The following is a 14,526-nucleotide window of genomic DNA, read 5'->3' on the forward strand; positions in this document are numbered from 1 at the left end:
CCGCAACACAGCCCACTCGTAATACAACACAACACAACGAGATAAGCAGTAATGACTACCGTTTGTTCAAATCATTTATCTGAACTAGCATTCATTCAAACACTTCTCTGCATTCTCAAGTACTATAGCGTACGCAGCCAGTTATGTACATAAAGCGTGCACCACTACTAATGCGCAGCCTTGCGTAAAAATGACATTTGCGGTTCAAAAATTATGTTGAACCAAGCCGATGGAAACGATACCGCCGACGCCGACCCCCACCATTCTTTGATGTTCGTTCATTGAAATTTGAGAGAGGCCGCGAGAGTACACAGCTCTCAACGCTCAAGCGAGCGTCAGGTCGATGCAAAGCCGAGAGTGCAGCGAAGGGTTTTCATGTATTTCCTCATTGATGACATTATTCTTCACGTGAGAAAAAAAGTGTCGCGCAGCGCTGAGTGCGATACAAATGAAAAATCGAACAAATTCATTCATGGTTATTGTAGATGTAGTGGTGTTTTTTCGTTGATGTGTGGTTTCGATTCAAGCCTTTTTTCTCGATGTTGTTCATTCAATAACTTGAACCATAGTATGGTAACTAGAATGGTATAGTCGGTATAGTACATGTTTGACTGCTCACGTTACGGTTGCTTTTGATTTGTTTGTGACGGCTTAGAACACCATTGCTCCATCTTTCAAATTTCTGTTGCTTTCTTGTGTGAAATTTCAATCTCGTTTAAGGAACGATACGTGGTGAGTAAAGCTTAATTACTTCATCATATTATATTTCAATTAATCATCACAAACTACCATATACCTACTGGAGATTGTTTGCGTGGATTTCCAGATGGACAACGTTATGGATCATTGCATTATTGAGCAAATGCTAAAGCGCCCGTTTGCCGCCAGAACCATGGAAGAAAAAATTAAAGTTATTGGACATCCGGTTCCTCGTCCACCTATGGAACAATTAAAATCCACGTATAAGTTGAAGGGGAAAATTATGTCCCGCAACTTTAATGTGTCATCGTATGACCAGCAATGGCTGTGTGGATCGGCGAAATTAAATAAACTTTTCTGCTGGCCATGTTTGCTTTTCCGTAGCGCCAATGAAAAAAATGTTTGGAGCAAGGAAGGATATAGTGATCTGAATCACCTTTCTGCGTCAATTAAAACGCATTCGAGCTCTAAAGATCACATAAACAATTCACTTGCCTTATCGATGTTCGGGCAAATGAGGATAGACGAAGCACTTGACCATAGCCGGCAGATCGCCCGCAATAAGCATAACGAAGAAGTAACGAAAAACCGGAAGGGTATGCGAACTTTAATTGAGATCACCTGTTTCCTTGGCACTCACGGTCTCGCCTTTCGCGGACATTATGAATGTTCCGATTCCACGAACAGAGGAAATTATAAAGACCTCTGCACGTTGATCGCCGCCAGGGATCCAGCGTTCCAGGATTTTATAAATAATAAAGTTTTCAGCGGAACGTCGGGAGGAATTCAGAACGAGCTTATAGAATGCATTGAAAGCTACATGCTTCAAACAATTAAAAGAGAAGTTCTTGATGCTGAGTGCGTGTCCATTATGATGGATGAATCAACAGATTCGGCTCGGTTATCGCAACTATCTTGTACTCTGCGCTACTTACGACCCGATGGTAAGAAATATTCATAAAATAAATTTTGCAAATATGTTAACAAATAGTTGATTTTTTTTTAATTCAACGAGGCTCAAACATTTTTTTGTTCATCAAAATTTTAGGAACACCAGTTGAAAGGCTCGTTAGATTGGCAGACGTTAGCAGTGACAAAACCGCCGCTGCGTTGGCCGGACACGTTGATGAAATCGTCAAGGCTTGCCTCGCTTCTATCGAAGAGCTCAAAGCAGAGCATCATTTCTACAGAACGCTTAATGATGCAATTGATGTTTCTGGCGAAACGATCACTGATAGCAACGGTATCAATTATCGTCCCATATATGACTTTATCATTGACAAAATTATCGACGAAATGTCTAAACGATTCAAAGAACTAGATGAATACAAATTCATCATTTTGTTGAATCACGAAAAATTTGCCGAATTCAATGTCACATTCCCTACAATGAATTTGAAAATGCTTATTTCGTACCATTCTAAATTCGATGAAGCGAAGCTGTATAATGAGCTGACCGTTCTTTACTCGCGCGAAGAGTTCAGAGGCAAAAATATATTGTATTACATTTCGTTTATCCTTGGACAAAACCTGCATCAAACTTTCTCCGAAACGCTTCGGCTGGCCAGAATGATACTGACATTGCCTAATACAACGGCGTCCGTCGAACGAACGTTTTCGGTTCTCCGACGGATCAAAAATTATTTGCGGTCTAAATCGGGGCACAATCGATTATTTGGTATTATGATGATGGCTGTGGAGAAAGATTTACTCCATGAGATGATGCTGACGCCATTATTTTACGACGATATTATCGACAAGTTTGCGTTAGAAGTAAACCGAAGGATTCCTTTGTTATATGAATAAATGTTGATAAATAAAACTTTTAAAATCTGTTATCGCAATACTGTTGTTTTAATGTTGCAAATGTCGATTGAACAGGTGGCCCTTTTGGTCACGCGTCGCCTCTGATTGGAAGACTTGGAAGCCGTTTGGATGCTGTCGATAGTAATTTGTGTAGGTATAGTGTGTCGTATACCAAGTGTGTGCCTGAGTAGCGTGTGTGCGTGTGTGTGTGCCTGAGAACCGTGTGTGCGTGTGTGTGTGCCTGAGTACCGTGTGTGCGTGTGTGTGTGCCTGAGTACCGTGTGTGCGTGTGTGTGTGCCTGAGTAGCGTGTGTGTGTGTGTGCGCCTGAGTAGCGTGTGTGTGTGCCTGAGTAGCGTGTGTGTGTGCCTGAGTAACGTGTGTGCGTGTGTGTGTGTGTGTGCGTGTGTGTGTGTGTGTGTAGCGTGTGTGTGTAGCGTGTGTGTATAGCGTGTGTGTAGCGTGTGTGTGTAGCGTGTGTTTGTGTGTGTGTGTGTGTGTGTGTGTAGCGCGTGTGTGTGTGTAGCGCGTGTGTGTGTGTAGCGTGTGTGTGTGTAGCGTGTGTGTGTGTAGCGTGTGTGTGTGTCTAGCGTGTGTGTGTATCGTGTGTGTGTGTGTGTGTGTAGCGTGTGTGTGTGTGTGTGTGTGTGTGTAGCGTGTGTGTGTGTGTGTGAGTAGCGTGTGTGTGTGTGTGTGTGTGTGTGTGTGTGTGTGTGTGTGTGTGTGTGTGTGTGTGTAGTCTGTGTGTGTGTGAGTAGCGTGTGTGTGTGTGAGTAGCGTGTGAGTGTGTGTGTGAGTGGCGTGTGAGTGTGTGTGTCAGTAGCGTGTGTGTGAGTAGCGTGTGTGTGAGTAGCGTGTGTGTGAGTAGCGTGTGTGTGTGTAGCGTGTGTGTGTGTAGCGTGTGTGTGTGTGTAGCGTGTGTGTGTAAGTGTGTGTGTGTAGCCTGTGTGTATGGGTGAGTAGCGTGTGTGTGAATATGTCTGTGTGTGTGTGTGTGTGTGTGTGAATATGTGGGTGTGAATGTGTGTGAATGTGTGTGTGGTAAATTTATTTATGAATACTTTTGTAGGCAACAAGTTAATTATTTTTTCTATTATTTTGTATGCTTTGGTTTATGACAGGTGTATGTGTTTTTTTTGTTCATGGATTGTTGTGTATGTACGTTTGGTGTGTGTTATATACTATGGCTATGGCAGAATTAAATCTTTAAACCCACAATAGTCCCACGTCAAGCTTACGTTTGTGCACTCGAGCACATACCCTTTAACTTTTTCACTTTTGCAAGTAGGAAAAAAAAATCTAAACGTTTCTGCAATTGACTGCATATGACACGAAGACTTTTTCTTTTTATTGAAATGCTTGTGTCATCGCAGAACAATGACTTTGTGCATCCTAGAGCTAATTCAGGATAATTTGAAGTGAATATGTATTAGGGTGGGGAAAAGTGATCGATTTTCCAGACCCAAAATTTTTTGGTTCCTTTTGGGGCCCCAAACAACCCTGAACCTACCGGAAGTCGATTGGTTTTGTCTCCGCTTGGCGCATTGCATTTCAAATTTGTATGAAAATTTAAAAACCTACTTTTTTGCATTTACCTTTCTAGAGAGCTCAATAATGATCTTATAATGCACTACATTATGTAAAAGTATAGTATTTTAGATGCCCAACAACTTTGCAGAAGGCACTTAAGAGCTGGGATGTCCCTAAGAAGAGCTAAAGCTGTTCAAAGTTGAGTATGTCAATTTAAATGCAGAAAATCTTGTTTTCTGCCAACATTACCAATGTACCGGCGCCAGTAGGAATCCCATCAGAAATAACCTGTCGTAACGAGTTTATATACTCAGCTGGATCAAACAAACAAATTCAGGTCAATATTCTAGGCGTAGGTAGAATCTACAACGTGTTTCAGAGGTTACTTCTGATGGAAATCTGACTAACGCCGGTACACTGGCAGTGTTGTCAGAAAAAATGATTTGCAACATAAATTTTGACATACTCAACTTTAAACAGCTCCAGTATTTTTTGGGGCACCCTAGCTCTTTGATGTCTTCGGCCAAGTTGTTAGGCATCAAAAAATCTACCATTTGAAGTCATGAAACCTAAGGTTTGAGCCACTTTGAGTTCTTTAGAAAGGAAAATGCAAAAACGTTGGGTTTTCCATACAAGTCTCCATATATATGTGAAATGCAATGCGCCAAGCGGAGATAAAACCAATCAACTTCCGATACATTTAGGATTGTTTGGGGCTCCAAATAGAACAAAAAAAACTTGGTTCTGGCTTTCTGCTATCAAGTTTCGTTTTTTCCATATAACGATTCCCCACCCTAATATGTATGTTGTACCGGACTGGATCCAAGACTGAACCTTCAGACACATCTGCTCTGAAGGGAAATTCATCAGATTTTAATTCTGGTAGACAACTTGCAGAAGTCGATTTTGATTATAAAAATTGGAAAATTGAAAGTTAACAGTTTCGCAATCAAACCATTATACCAATCACAGTCGAATGCTTTTTCTATGTAAAAGAGCAGCTCCAGTGTAATAACCTTCAGATTTGTTAGCTCATATCATATTAGTAACGCTGAACAATTGATGAGTAGTGTAATGTCTATGGCGAAATCTAAATTGTTCATTATAAAAATTTGAATTTTCATTGACATCATCCTGTTGAGAATAACTCCCTTAAACAGTTAACTTATCGAAGAGAGCAAACTGATTTATTGATAACTTGGAACCTCAGTTAGATTCTTGTCCGGCTTTACAATTGAAGTATTTTTGCATTTTTCCATAATCGAAACTGCCGAAGAAAACCACTGACGAAGACGTTCGATACCCTATTGGAAATTTTCGCTAAAAAATACATTGTGCTCTCATGGAGATGTTTTACGAATATGTTTAAGATTCCATCGTCATTCATATTTTTGGAATTTTCAATGATTGAATCAATCTCATTCAAGTTAATTTCAATTATTTCTGCAGGTAAAAAATCAGGGAAGAAATTATATTATATTGACGTGTGTTTTCATTTTCAATTCGACTCACTAAATTCGAAATCGAATTATGAACACTCTCTACTGAGCAAGTGTTTGAGTCTTTTGTCTATTGGATACAAGATGTTCACCATCTTCTATAACTGAAACAGGCTTTGAATGTTTCTTAAGAATCTTCGACAGCTTCCAAAAGGGTTTTGAAAATGGTTTCCATTTTTCACCTTTAGTCTCAAAACTTTGAAGAGATTTTTCATTTTATTTTTTCACAGGACATGAGTTCTTTTTGTGAGAAGAGTTTCTACAATTAAAGCATTTTTGGTCCATGTTACAGAATTTAGATCTATGGCCATATCGTTGGCAAATACTCATTAGTGATATGCTTTTCACCTCCGCCAAATTTCCTATACAACTCCCACTTGACCCGCATATTAGAGATAGTATGTGCTTAAAAAAAATTGTTAAACCTCAGTGCGGTTGAAATGAATCAAATAATTACCAAGGGAAATTCCAGTTCTCTGACAGTTTGCACCCCGTGATTTTTGTTTCATAAGAATTACTTGGGTAGGGACTATACCAAGTAGTTCTGTCAAAGTAATTTTGATCTCATCAACGATTTAATCGGTAAGACCTTTCAAGACACCCAACGGCTTGGCGTTTGGGTGTCGTAGAAAAAAAATTTGTACATCTTGTCATTTAAATATTAAATGCATTCTCGCCGCAAACACTCGAATTGTCCGAGAGAGAATGCTCTCTCTTTCTTCTCGTAGTGATGCGCGGTTTCTTTTTTCGCCCTAATATTTCAGGCGGACCGGAAAAGGTAAAATCAAAAATAGGTAGTTTTAAAAAGGCCGATGTGAACTAACCTTCAATTTATATTTTTCTTCATCAAATTTTATATTGGAAGCAAAATGTGAGTTTTGAGAGTATTGAGAGAGGAAGAGAGTATCCTAAATCAATTATGGGATTTGAAAAACAATGGCTTGGCGCGCTCAAGTCACTCACTCTCTATACGGGTTGCTAGCCAGTAGGGATATGAGTGCGAGAGAATTATGTAGAGAAGGGATAGGAGTGGACAACGTAAACGATGAAGCGTTTTCCTGCTATCATTAGCGAAACCGCTTACCGTGCAACAAACTTGGTATTTCAATTGTCCGTTGCGTAGTTCAGTAAATAGTCGATTCGAAAACAACATTCAAATTGTTGTTTCAACAAACAACGCCATCCGCATGGCAGCGAAATGAGTATGCAGAAAAAAAAAGGATAGCGGTATAGTTTTCAAAGCCAAGATACAAAAAGCAAGCAGAACACAAAGAGAAATCAAAAAAATTATTTTCTAATTAAATTATCTAATATTCTAATATTCTAATTAAATTATCTAATTAAATTATTTTCTTTGTCTCGCAAAAAGGCCATTACTTCAAATTTTGCGCAAATTTATGTAATTTTATCATTTTAAATGTTGCATACCCCAAGAATTTTATACTAAAATATGACCTTTTGTTCCATGAATGCCTGCCACATTTTTGCCAGATTTTTTTTGCCTTTTCCAGATTTTCACGAAATTGAACTGAAACGATGCTCCGGGGTTTAAGTAGAATTAGATTCAATAAAATCAATCCAGCAACAGACTGGTGATCGGTTCGCGCCGCTTTTCGCGTTTAGCCTGCCAGAGGCCTAATGCACACGGCCAACACAATAGAAAGGTGTTTTCACATTGAAAATTAGACACGGCTTTACTGGAGTAAGTGTTGGCAAATGCATCAACCGCTAATACCGGCGTTATCGTACGAAAGTCAGCCTGGCAGAGGCCTGAGACGTGGTGACCAACCACAGGGCAAGTGATTTGTTTAATTTGAAGGCAGCCACAGGCGCAACCCGCTGCTATCCTCTGTTACTGCTGAGTGCTGATATCTGCTGTCAACTAAGTGGACGGTCCATCCAGTTCACCTTCCGACTAATGAATGTAGCTAGTTTTCCCAGAAACACTCTTCTATAGCCGAAGGGTGCTACGTAATAGGCCACGCCTTTCAGTTCAGGTTTACCATTTCATTATGTTCTTCAGACGAATTATTCCACAATTCGCAATTGGTTTTTGTATCCAGCGAATAAACACTGATGGTGCTCTCACACACGCAACAGTTTTAACCCGTATCTTTTTGCGGTTTGTAACATCAAGCGATTTCGTTTGCTCGCTGTTGCGTGTTGCATCATGTTGCAACTTGGCAGCTGGGAGACGACGAAATTCTGTTAATGCTGATTGATTGAATCGACTTCATACTAGCTCTGCATAGTCGAACTAACTGCTTTTGTGAATGCGTTCTAACAGGGCAGTTTATTATTCAATGTCGGTTATGCTGATCGCAGCCTTTGCGCTGCCCCTACAGTGGGGGGTTTACTAAATAAAGTGAAAATTAGACAACTACAACAGAATTTGATTGCATCCCGCACAGAATGTCTGCTTGTGTTGATGCCAGAAAATTATTAACCTTCAATTATATTTTTATTTGCCTTGAAAAAAGCATTTTGTGGTACAAAATCGGTTACTGATTACAACTTTTGAGCTGCCCTAACATTGGGGGAATTAAGATACACGGACAACATGTACTGTGGAAGCTATTCCACATTCAGTAAATTAGACGGGAGCGACAGATTTAAATTGCTAGGATGCAACACAGAATGCTTGCTTACGTTGACAAAAATTATTAACTTTTAATGACTTGTTTATTTACCTTGAAAAAGGCATTTTGATTTCCAAAATTGGATTTTCTAATGGCAATCTTCATGCTGCCCCAACACGGGGGGAATAATGGCTGTCTGGCGACACACGCTAAGAAAAACCGCGCTGCTCCTGAGAAGTGGTGACCAACCACAGGGCTAGTGCTGCTGCTAAGGAAGGACGACTGCTGTTGTCGCTGTCTAGAACTATTATGAGCGGCTCCGGCTGAAACAGGCTCTTATATAAGCCAAATAGCATGTTTTCAATTGCAAGGTATATGATCCTGTCGACCGTGCTTGGGAAGCAAGCATATAACGACCAATCAGAGGTCGAATTTTTCGTTTTGACAAGGCTTTACTATTTTCAGTAGAACAATAGTGTGTATAATAAAATTACAATTATCTTGTTTTGGGAAGAATCTTAGAAGATTTTCCAATCTATTGCTGCAAGAACGAAGGAAATCCATCGAATACTAACCGATTTATTAGCATTTGAAATTGGACATATTTTTCACTTTTTTCGGTTTTAGATTTTCATTTCACATCCCTATGTAGCCGAACTTCCTGAGAGAAGTATTCTACTTCAAAAAAAAAACATGAAATTGTTGATATCGAAAACAAAATTGTGTAACTTCGTCAAATGTCTTAGAAATGCATGGATCGTCGAGATCTGGTTGTTTCAAAAATGTTTTACAATCGAGCTCCTGGGCGTCAGAAGGTTTTCAGGCAGGAAGGCGGAAAGTCGATTTTTTCAAGGCTCAAAAAAAAATAATTTGATCGAGCCGACATCGACAATTACTGTGCATTTTTCATCGATTATAAAAGCGAAACATATTCCAATTTGAGGCTCCACATCACGAAGACCGATTAAGCTGAAATTTTGCATGGGTAGTTTTTTCGAGGAGACTCGATCAATTTGCACTCTTATAAACAGAATCGCAGAGCCCGAATATTAAAAAAAAAATTACCTTGAACCTATTTATTTTAATATTACACTCCCCCAACAGTTATGAATCACTCACAATTACGGATCACTTTTGTGTTTCATGGTATTTTACTCAGTTAAAAAAACTGTTTGAAGGCATGTAAGTAAAATAAAATATGCCATATTTGCTCTAAATGTAAGTAAAATAAAATATGCCATATTTGCTCTAAATGTAAGTAAAATATAATATGCCATATTTGAGCTCTAAACGGAAGCTAAACAGTGTGGAATCTTCGAAAAATACTGTTTCCAAAGTATGCGAGACAGTGGGGACAGGAAAGCTACGTGAAGCGACAAAACAAAGATTCAAAGACAAAACAAAGGTAAAAGTGTGAAGATTCCACCTTAAGTGCTTCGCTTCCAGCTTCGCGTGAAATTATTTCACGACCATTTTGAACGGTGAAATGATTCCACGAAGAAGAGATAAGTCAGGAAAATCGATTGATTTATGATCTAACGGTGAATATTGGTTTTATTCTTCAGTAACGAGATGAATCAAAACTCGACCCTTGCCTCAAAGCGGTCAAAGTTTCAATATTTTACCGATGAAAAAATGCACGCTAGTTCATGAAAATTCTCGATACCGAAAAAAAAAATTTGTTGATGCCAAGTGTCTTAGAAATGCAAAAAACGTCAAGATCTGGTCTGGACTTTCTGGGACTTAGATATTTTTGAGCTGGGACACATTCTCAATATACTTGTCCTATTATAGATTTCATTTCACTGTCAATTTCACTTCACGGAGGTAATTTTTGTCACCACACTTGAGGTGGAATCGGAAATAGGTCCAAAAAAGTGAAGTGAGCGTGAGAGTGGAAAAGATTTCACCGTGAAGTGACTCCCGTAAACGTCGTAAAGTGACATCTGCCGTGAAATCAGGGTTATTATGGGTGTCATATCACTGAAGTGAAAACGGAATAAACGACGTTTCGCGTGGAATTCTTTCACGACTTGACAATGCAGTGAACTTGAGAATAGGACAAGTGAAATGAGGATGTTTTCCAGTTCAAAAATTTCTAAGTCCCAGAAAGTCGAATTTTCCGTTTTTTTTTAAATAACACCAGATTTTGACGTTTTCTGCATTCCTGAGCACCTTACTGATTTTAACATTCTTCCTGAAATTGCTCAACCGTAACATTTTTCCAGTTTATACCTGTTTTAAATCGCAAGTTTCAAGTACTACTGATCTGATCAGATATGCTTTTGCCAGACTTTAAAAAATGCGTTAGTTGTCGGGAATTTTTCGAAAACAAAAATGATTTGAATCTGCTATTATCCAGGGGATGTTTCTTATACTTTCAATTCAACTACTTCGTAAAATACATGCAGTTTTTTCCCAGATTAGTTTTGTTTTCTAAATGTACACGATTGTTTTTCTAAAAATGTACATACTATTTTTGATTCTACTCGCTCGAAAAGTTTGAAGCTGAGTAAGTCGAATTTTTTCACGATAACAAATAGACCATTTTTTAAGATGGTTCCGGATTTTTATTATATAAATATTCTCAGAATAAATTAAAAAATAATTTATCTCCTTACTTTATGAACAACTTAACAAAGTATGCAGCGTATGAATCACTAATGAATACATGGAGACGCGTGGTAACGTATATTCAAATACGATGACTAACGAAAGTTGCTGTCGAAAGTGTTAACAATATGATGATACCTCCTCTCAATTGTTTCACGTATAAAGAATTGTGACTTGTATCATAGGTACGTATAAAATGTTGATTCCATCAATCAAAAAAAAAAAAATTATACCTTCGACATTACTTCGCAGGAATGCCCACCCTCCATGAATAATTTCTCTTGATTCACCATCTCTTTAATTCTTCAAATATTTGGCCTGTTGATCTTGGAAATAGAACATCATACCGAATGAACAATTGTTGTGTACTTACAAACAATTAACTACTTGGAGTGAGGTTTCCGAAATGCATTTTCTCCCTGATGTGTGTAGCAAGGTTGTTTTGTCTTCCTTCACTTTGTTTGGATTATCGACTTGTAGCGTAAACTTCTATTGCCGGATACTTTATGAGTGGCTCCGATCAAAACGCACGAGAAGTTGTTCTTTCACCCAGTAAATCGTGAATTTTCACTTTTTCTTCACACGTGTCGACATGTACACAAGTTTTCCATAAGCAGCAGATACTCATGTACCTTCATCGTCTGGTTTCTGGTCACAGTGGGTTCCTCGGTTGTGATGACCGCGAAAACAGCGATCTTGTGTCGTCGTCGTTTATAGTACAAGCAGAACGGCAGACCACCGCGTATATTGCGTAACAATAGTATAGAGTAGGACGGGCATATACCGACGATGTCGGCTATGCTATGGTTTATAAATAGCTCCTTCGACGTAGAAAATACGTTATGAAGAAGAAACCAATTTTTCAAATAGATTTCCTGCTGCCGCAGAACACTTCGATTCCACTTATTCTAACGGGTTGATCCACAACACTTGTCACTAGCATTGACTGACATTAGTTGCACCTGTATGGCCATGAAACTGATCACTATTTTGGCAGCTTCTCTGAGCGAATTGCGCGAAAGAAACTGTTCGATCCTCACTTGACGTCGTTTTTCATTTTTCGGCAATTACGGTAAAACAATGATCACACCTTCACATAATTGCAAAATCGATGATATAGTAATGAAAAATGCGACGTGATTCACTTTCTAGGGCACTCGTTGCTGTTAAGTTATTTTTGCCGCTTATACCGCTACACTGGCAGCTGAAATATCTTCTGGGGATTTTTCCGAGCTTTTGCTGCTTCACCCAGGTGCTAAACGATTTTTGTATTTCGATGCATCTCTAACCTAACCTAATATTACACACTTCTTTTCGAATTGAAACGTATTGTACTAACTTTTGATTCAAATCAGCCCGATATCTAGATTTTAAGGCTACAAGGAAATTTCGCTGCACACAGGTCACACTTTTCGCTGAATTTTCACTCTTTATGCGCCAGCAGGTTTCGTTCTATCCTTTGTGCACTACCGTGTGCACCGCTTAGTTGCTAGAGTGGGATGCTGCGCCCAAGGTAATGCGCACGCGACTAGAATGATGTTAATCCGGTACCGTACAAAACTCAACTAATGTGGCAGCGTGAGTTTGCTGTATGACAGGGGGATTTATACTCACTTTCTACAGTTGGTAACCAGTGAAAGTCGTGACAGAAAAGCGCAATAAGAAATACTAAAAAAGAATTGTGACACGAAACATAGTTCGATTTGAATTATTCGTTATGCTTGTTATCATTTTTTGTTCTATTTTCATCACTTTCAGAAATGAAATGTGAGAAATCGACGAATTTTTGAAACTCCCTTTCTTCAAACTTCAACGAATCATTGCGTTCCTAATATAGTTTTATGACATATTGTTTTTCTTGTTTTTGTTTAGGGCAAATGTAAGAACCCATTTTTTTATGAGTCTGTCTAAGTTTGTTTTTATGTTTAAGAATTTCAGTTAAAGTTACCGAGTAAAATTTATAAAACACACAAATACAAATTTAAAAAATATCTTTATTGGGTAAATATATGGCTTTTTAAATAATATATTTGCAAAAAAATACATCAAATTCATTATTTTAAGAACTTCAGTGATCTTAGTTTAGTAAATGCAACATATATCATGAGTCAACTTGTAGAAACATCCTAATATTTCAAACCAGCTTACCCTGCAGCACAAGGATTAGTTTTTCTCATGGCCCGGTTAACCTTCGATTCTGACTGTCGTCCAAGTTTTTCGCAGATAAATTTTCCAACATTAACAAGCTTCCCCAAATCGATACCAGTGTCGATTCCTAGTCCGTGCAACATATAAACCACATCTTCTGTTGCCGCATTTCCCGACGCACCTCGAGCGTAGGGACATCCACCGAGACCCGATACCGAGGCATCAATCACGGCCACTCCAAAGTCTAACGATGCCAAAATGTTAGGCAAAGCCTGACCATACGTATCGTGACAGTGAACGGCTAGCATGCTGATTGGTGCAATTTTGGTTACTTCACGCAGCATTTCCGAGAAGTTTCCTGGTGTTCCGACTCCGATAGTGTCGCCAAGGGAAATTTCATAGCAACCCATCTCCAACAATTTGTCAACTACACGAACCACGGCTGATGGTTTGATTTTCCCCTCATAAGGGCACCCTACAAGAAGTTTGAATAAAGAGATTGTGTTTATATCGGTCTAAAATTTTCCTCACCAACAACAGTTGAGACGTATCCTCTCACTCTAACGTTAGCTTCCTTTGCTGCATCCATAACATCTTGGAATCGAGATAGACTTTCGGCGATTGAACAATTGACATTTTTCTTAGTGAAACTTTCGGATGCTGCACCGAAAACAGCCACTTCCTCAGCACCAGCTTTTAACTGAAAATGGAATTTTTATTAATGTAAATATATTTCATTGAAATTTTCACTTACAGCAGCTTGAAATCCTTTTAAGTTAGGCGTCAAAACTGAATAGCTGATGCCGGGTAATTTATTGATCCCCTTGAACACCTCCGCGTTATCACCCATTTGCGGAACCCACTTAGAACTTACGAAGCTGGTAACTTCAATAGACCGCAGGCCGGTCTCCGACAAAGCATTTACAAGTTCAATTTTGGTTTCTGCAGGCAACAGAGTGGGTTCATTTTGAAGCCCATCCCGGGGTCCTACTTCCACAATCCGAACTGAGGTAGGTTGAGCCATATTCTGTGGAAGTGAGTTAAACGCTGGTGGTTATTTGCTTCACGTTGGAGTAAACCCTTACCGTTGTATAATCTCTGATGGAGCACACACGAATTAAGCGCCGTAACATTTGAAACATATTTGAAAACTTAAGAAATTATTTCAAACTAAAGGAAAATGAAAAAAAGCGAAAGTAAACAAACACAAATTGAAACGAAATAATCCAGTTCGTTTCGCTGTTGCTGGAGCTTATCAATCAGCTGATGCCAGTGTTACCAACAAAGGATGTCTCTTGTACACAGAAAAATTAAACAATCCAAAATTAGTTAATATTTACTCAGGCACAACAGAAAATTATGAAAAATATACACATAAAAGTTAAAACACCCAAATCCGCGTATTTTTTTTTATGTAAATCAGCCTTTCAGATTTACTCACTTTTTTAGTGTATGTTTTTGTTCGGTTTTGGATTTTTCTTGCATTACTTAATTGTGATGACGATGCTGTAATTAATAAATAGGGTATTTTAGAGGTTGTATATTGCATTTTTGTTTGATAAGAAATATCAAAAGAAATACATTTTCCACAGACTTTTTTGAACTTGAACAGTAGAGAAAAAACCGATTTCAAACTATAACAACCGTAACTGA

At 38.6% G+C, this 14,526-nt stretch overlaps 3 protein-coding genes across 8 annotated transcripts in view; 1 reads left to right on the plus strand and 2 right to left on the minus strand.

Moving 5' to 3' along the window:
- Positions 1 to 12,280, minus strand: part of LOC129730886 (titin) — a 28,196-nt gene extending 15,916 nt beyond the window's left edge. For all 6 annotated transcript variants that reach the window (XM_055690490.1, XM_055690489.1, XM_055690488.1 and 3 more), the window contains exon 1: positions 11,099 to 12,280. The gene's annotated coding sequence lies outside the window, so the exon portion shown is untranslated. The remainder of the gene's footprint in view (positions 1 to 11,098) is intronic.
- On the plus strand, positions 704 to 2,505 carry LOC129728362 (uncharacterized). Its single transcript, XM_055686799.1, has 3 exons — positions 704 to 732; positions 827 to 1,643; positions 1,748 to 2,505. Exons 2-3 carry the CDS (start codon positions 827 to 829, stop codon positions 2,503 to 2,505), a joined length of 1,575 nt encoding a protein of 524 aa, XP_055542774.1. The 5' UTR covers positions 704 to 732.
- A 419-nt stretch (positions 12,281 to 12,699) lies between the features above and the next one.
- On the minus strand, positions 12,700 to 14,154 carry LOC129729530 (hydroxymethylglutaryl-CoA lyase, mitochondrial). The gene is made up of 4 exons (XM_055688161.1): positions 13,959 to 14,154; positions 13,628 to 13,900; positions 13,405 to 13,573; positions 12,700 to 13,348 (listed from the first exon to the last, which is right to left on the minus strand). Exons 1-4 carry the CDS (start codon positions 14,013 to 14,015, stop codon positions 12,870 to 12,872), a joined length of 978 nt encoding a protein of 325 aa, XP_055544136.1. The 5' UTR covers positions 14,016 to 14,154; the 3' UTR covers positions 12,700 to 12,869.
- Between the last annotated feature and the right edge of the window lie 372 nt (positions 14,155 to 14,526).

The sequence above is a fragment of the Wyeomyia smithii genome, chromosome 3 (genome assembly GCF_029784165.1).
Source record: "Wyeomyia smithii strain HCP4-BCI-WySm-NY-G18 chromosome 3, ASM2978416v1, whole genome shotgun sequence".
Classification (NCBI taxonomy): Eukaryota; Metazoa; Arthropoda; class Insecta; order Diptera; family Culicidae; genus Wyeomyia; species Wyeomyia smithii.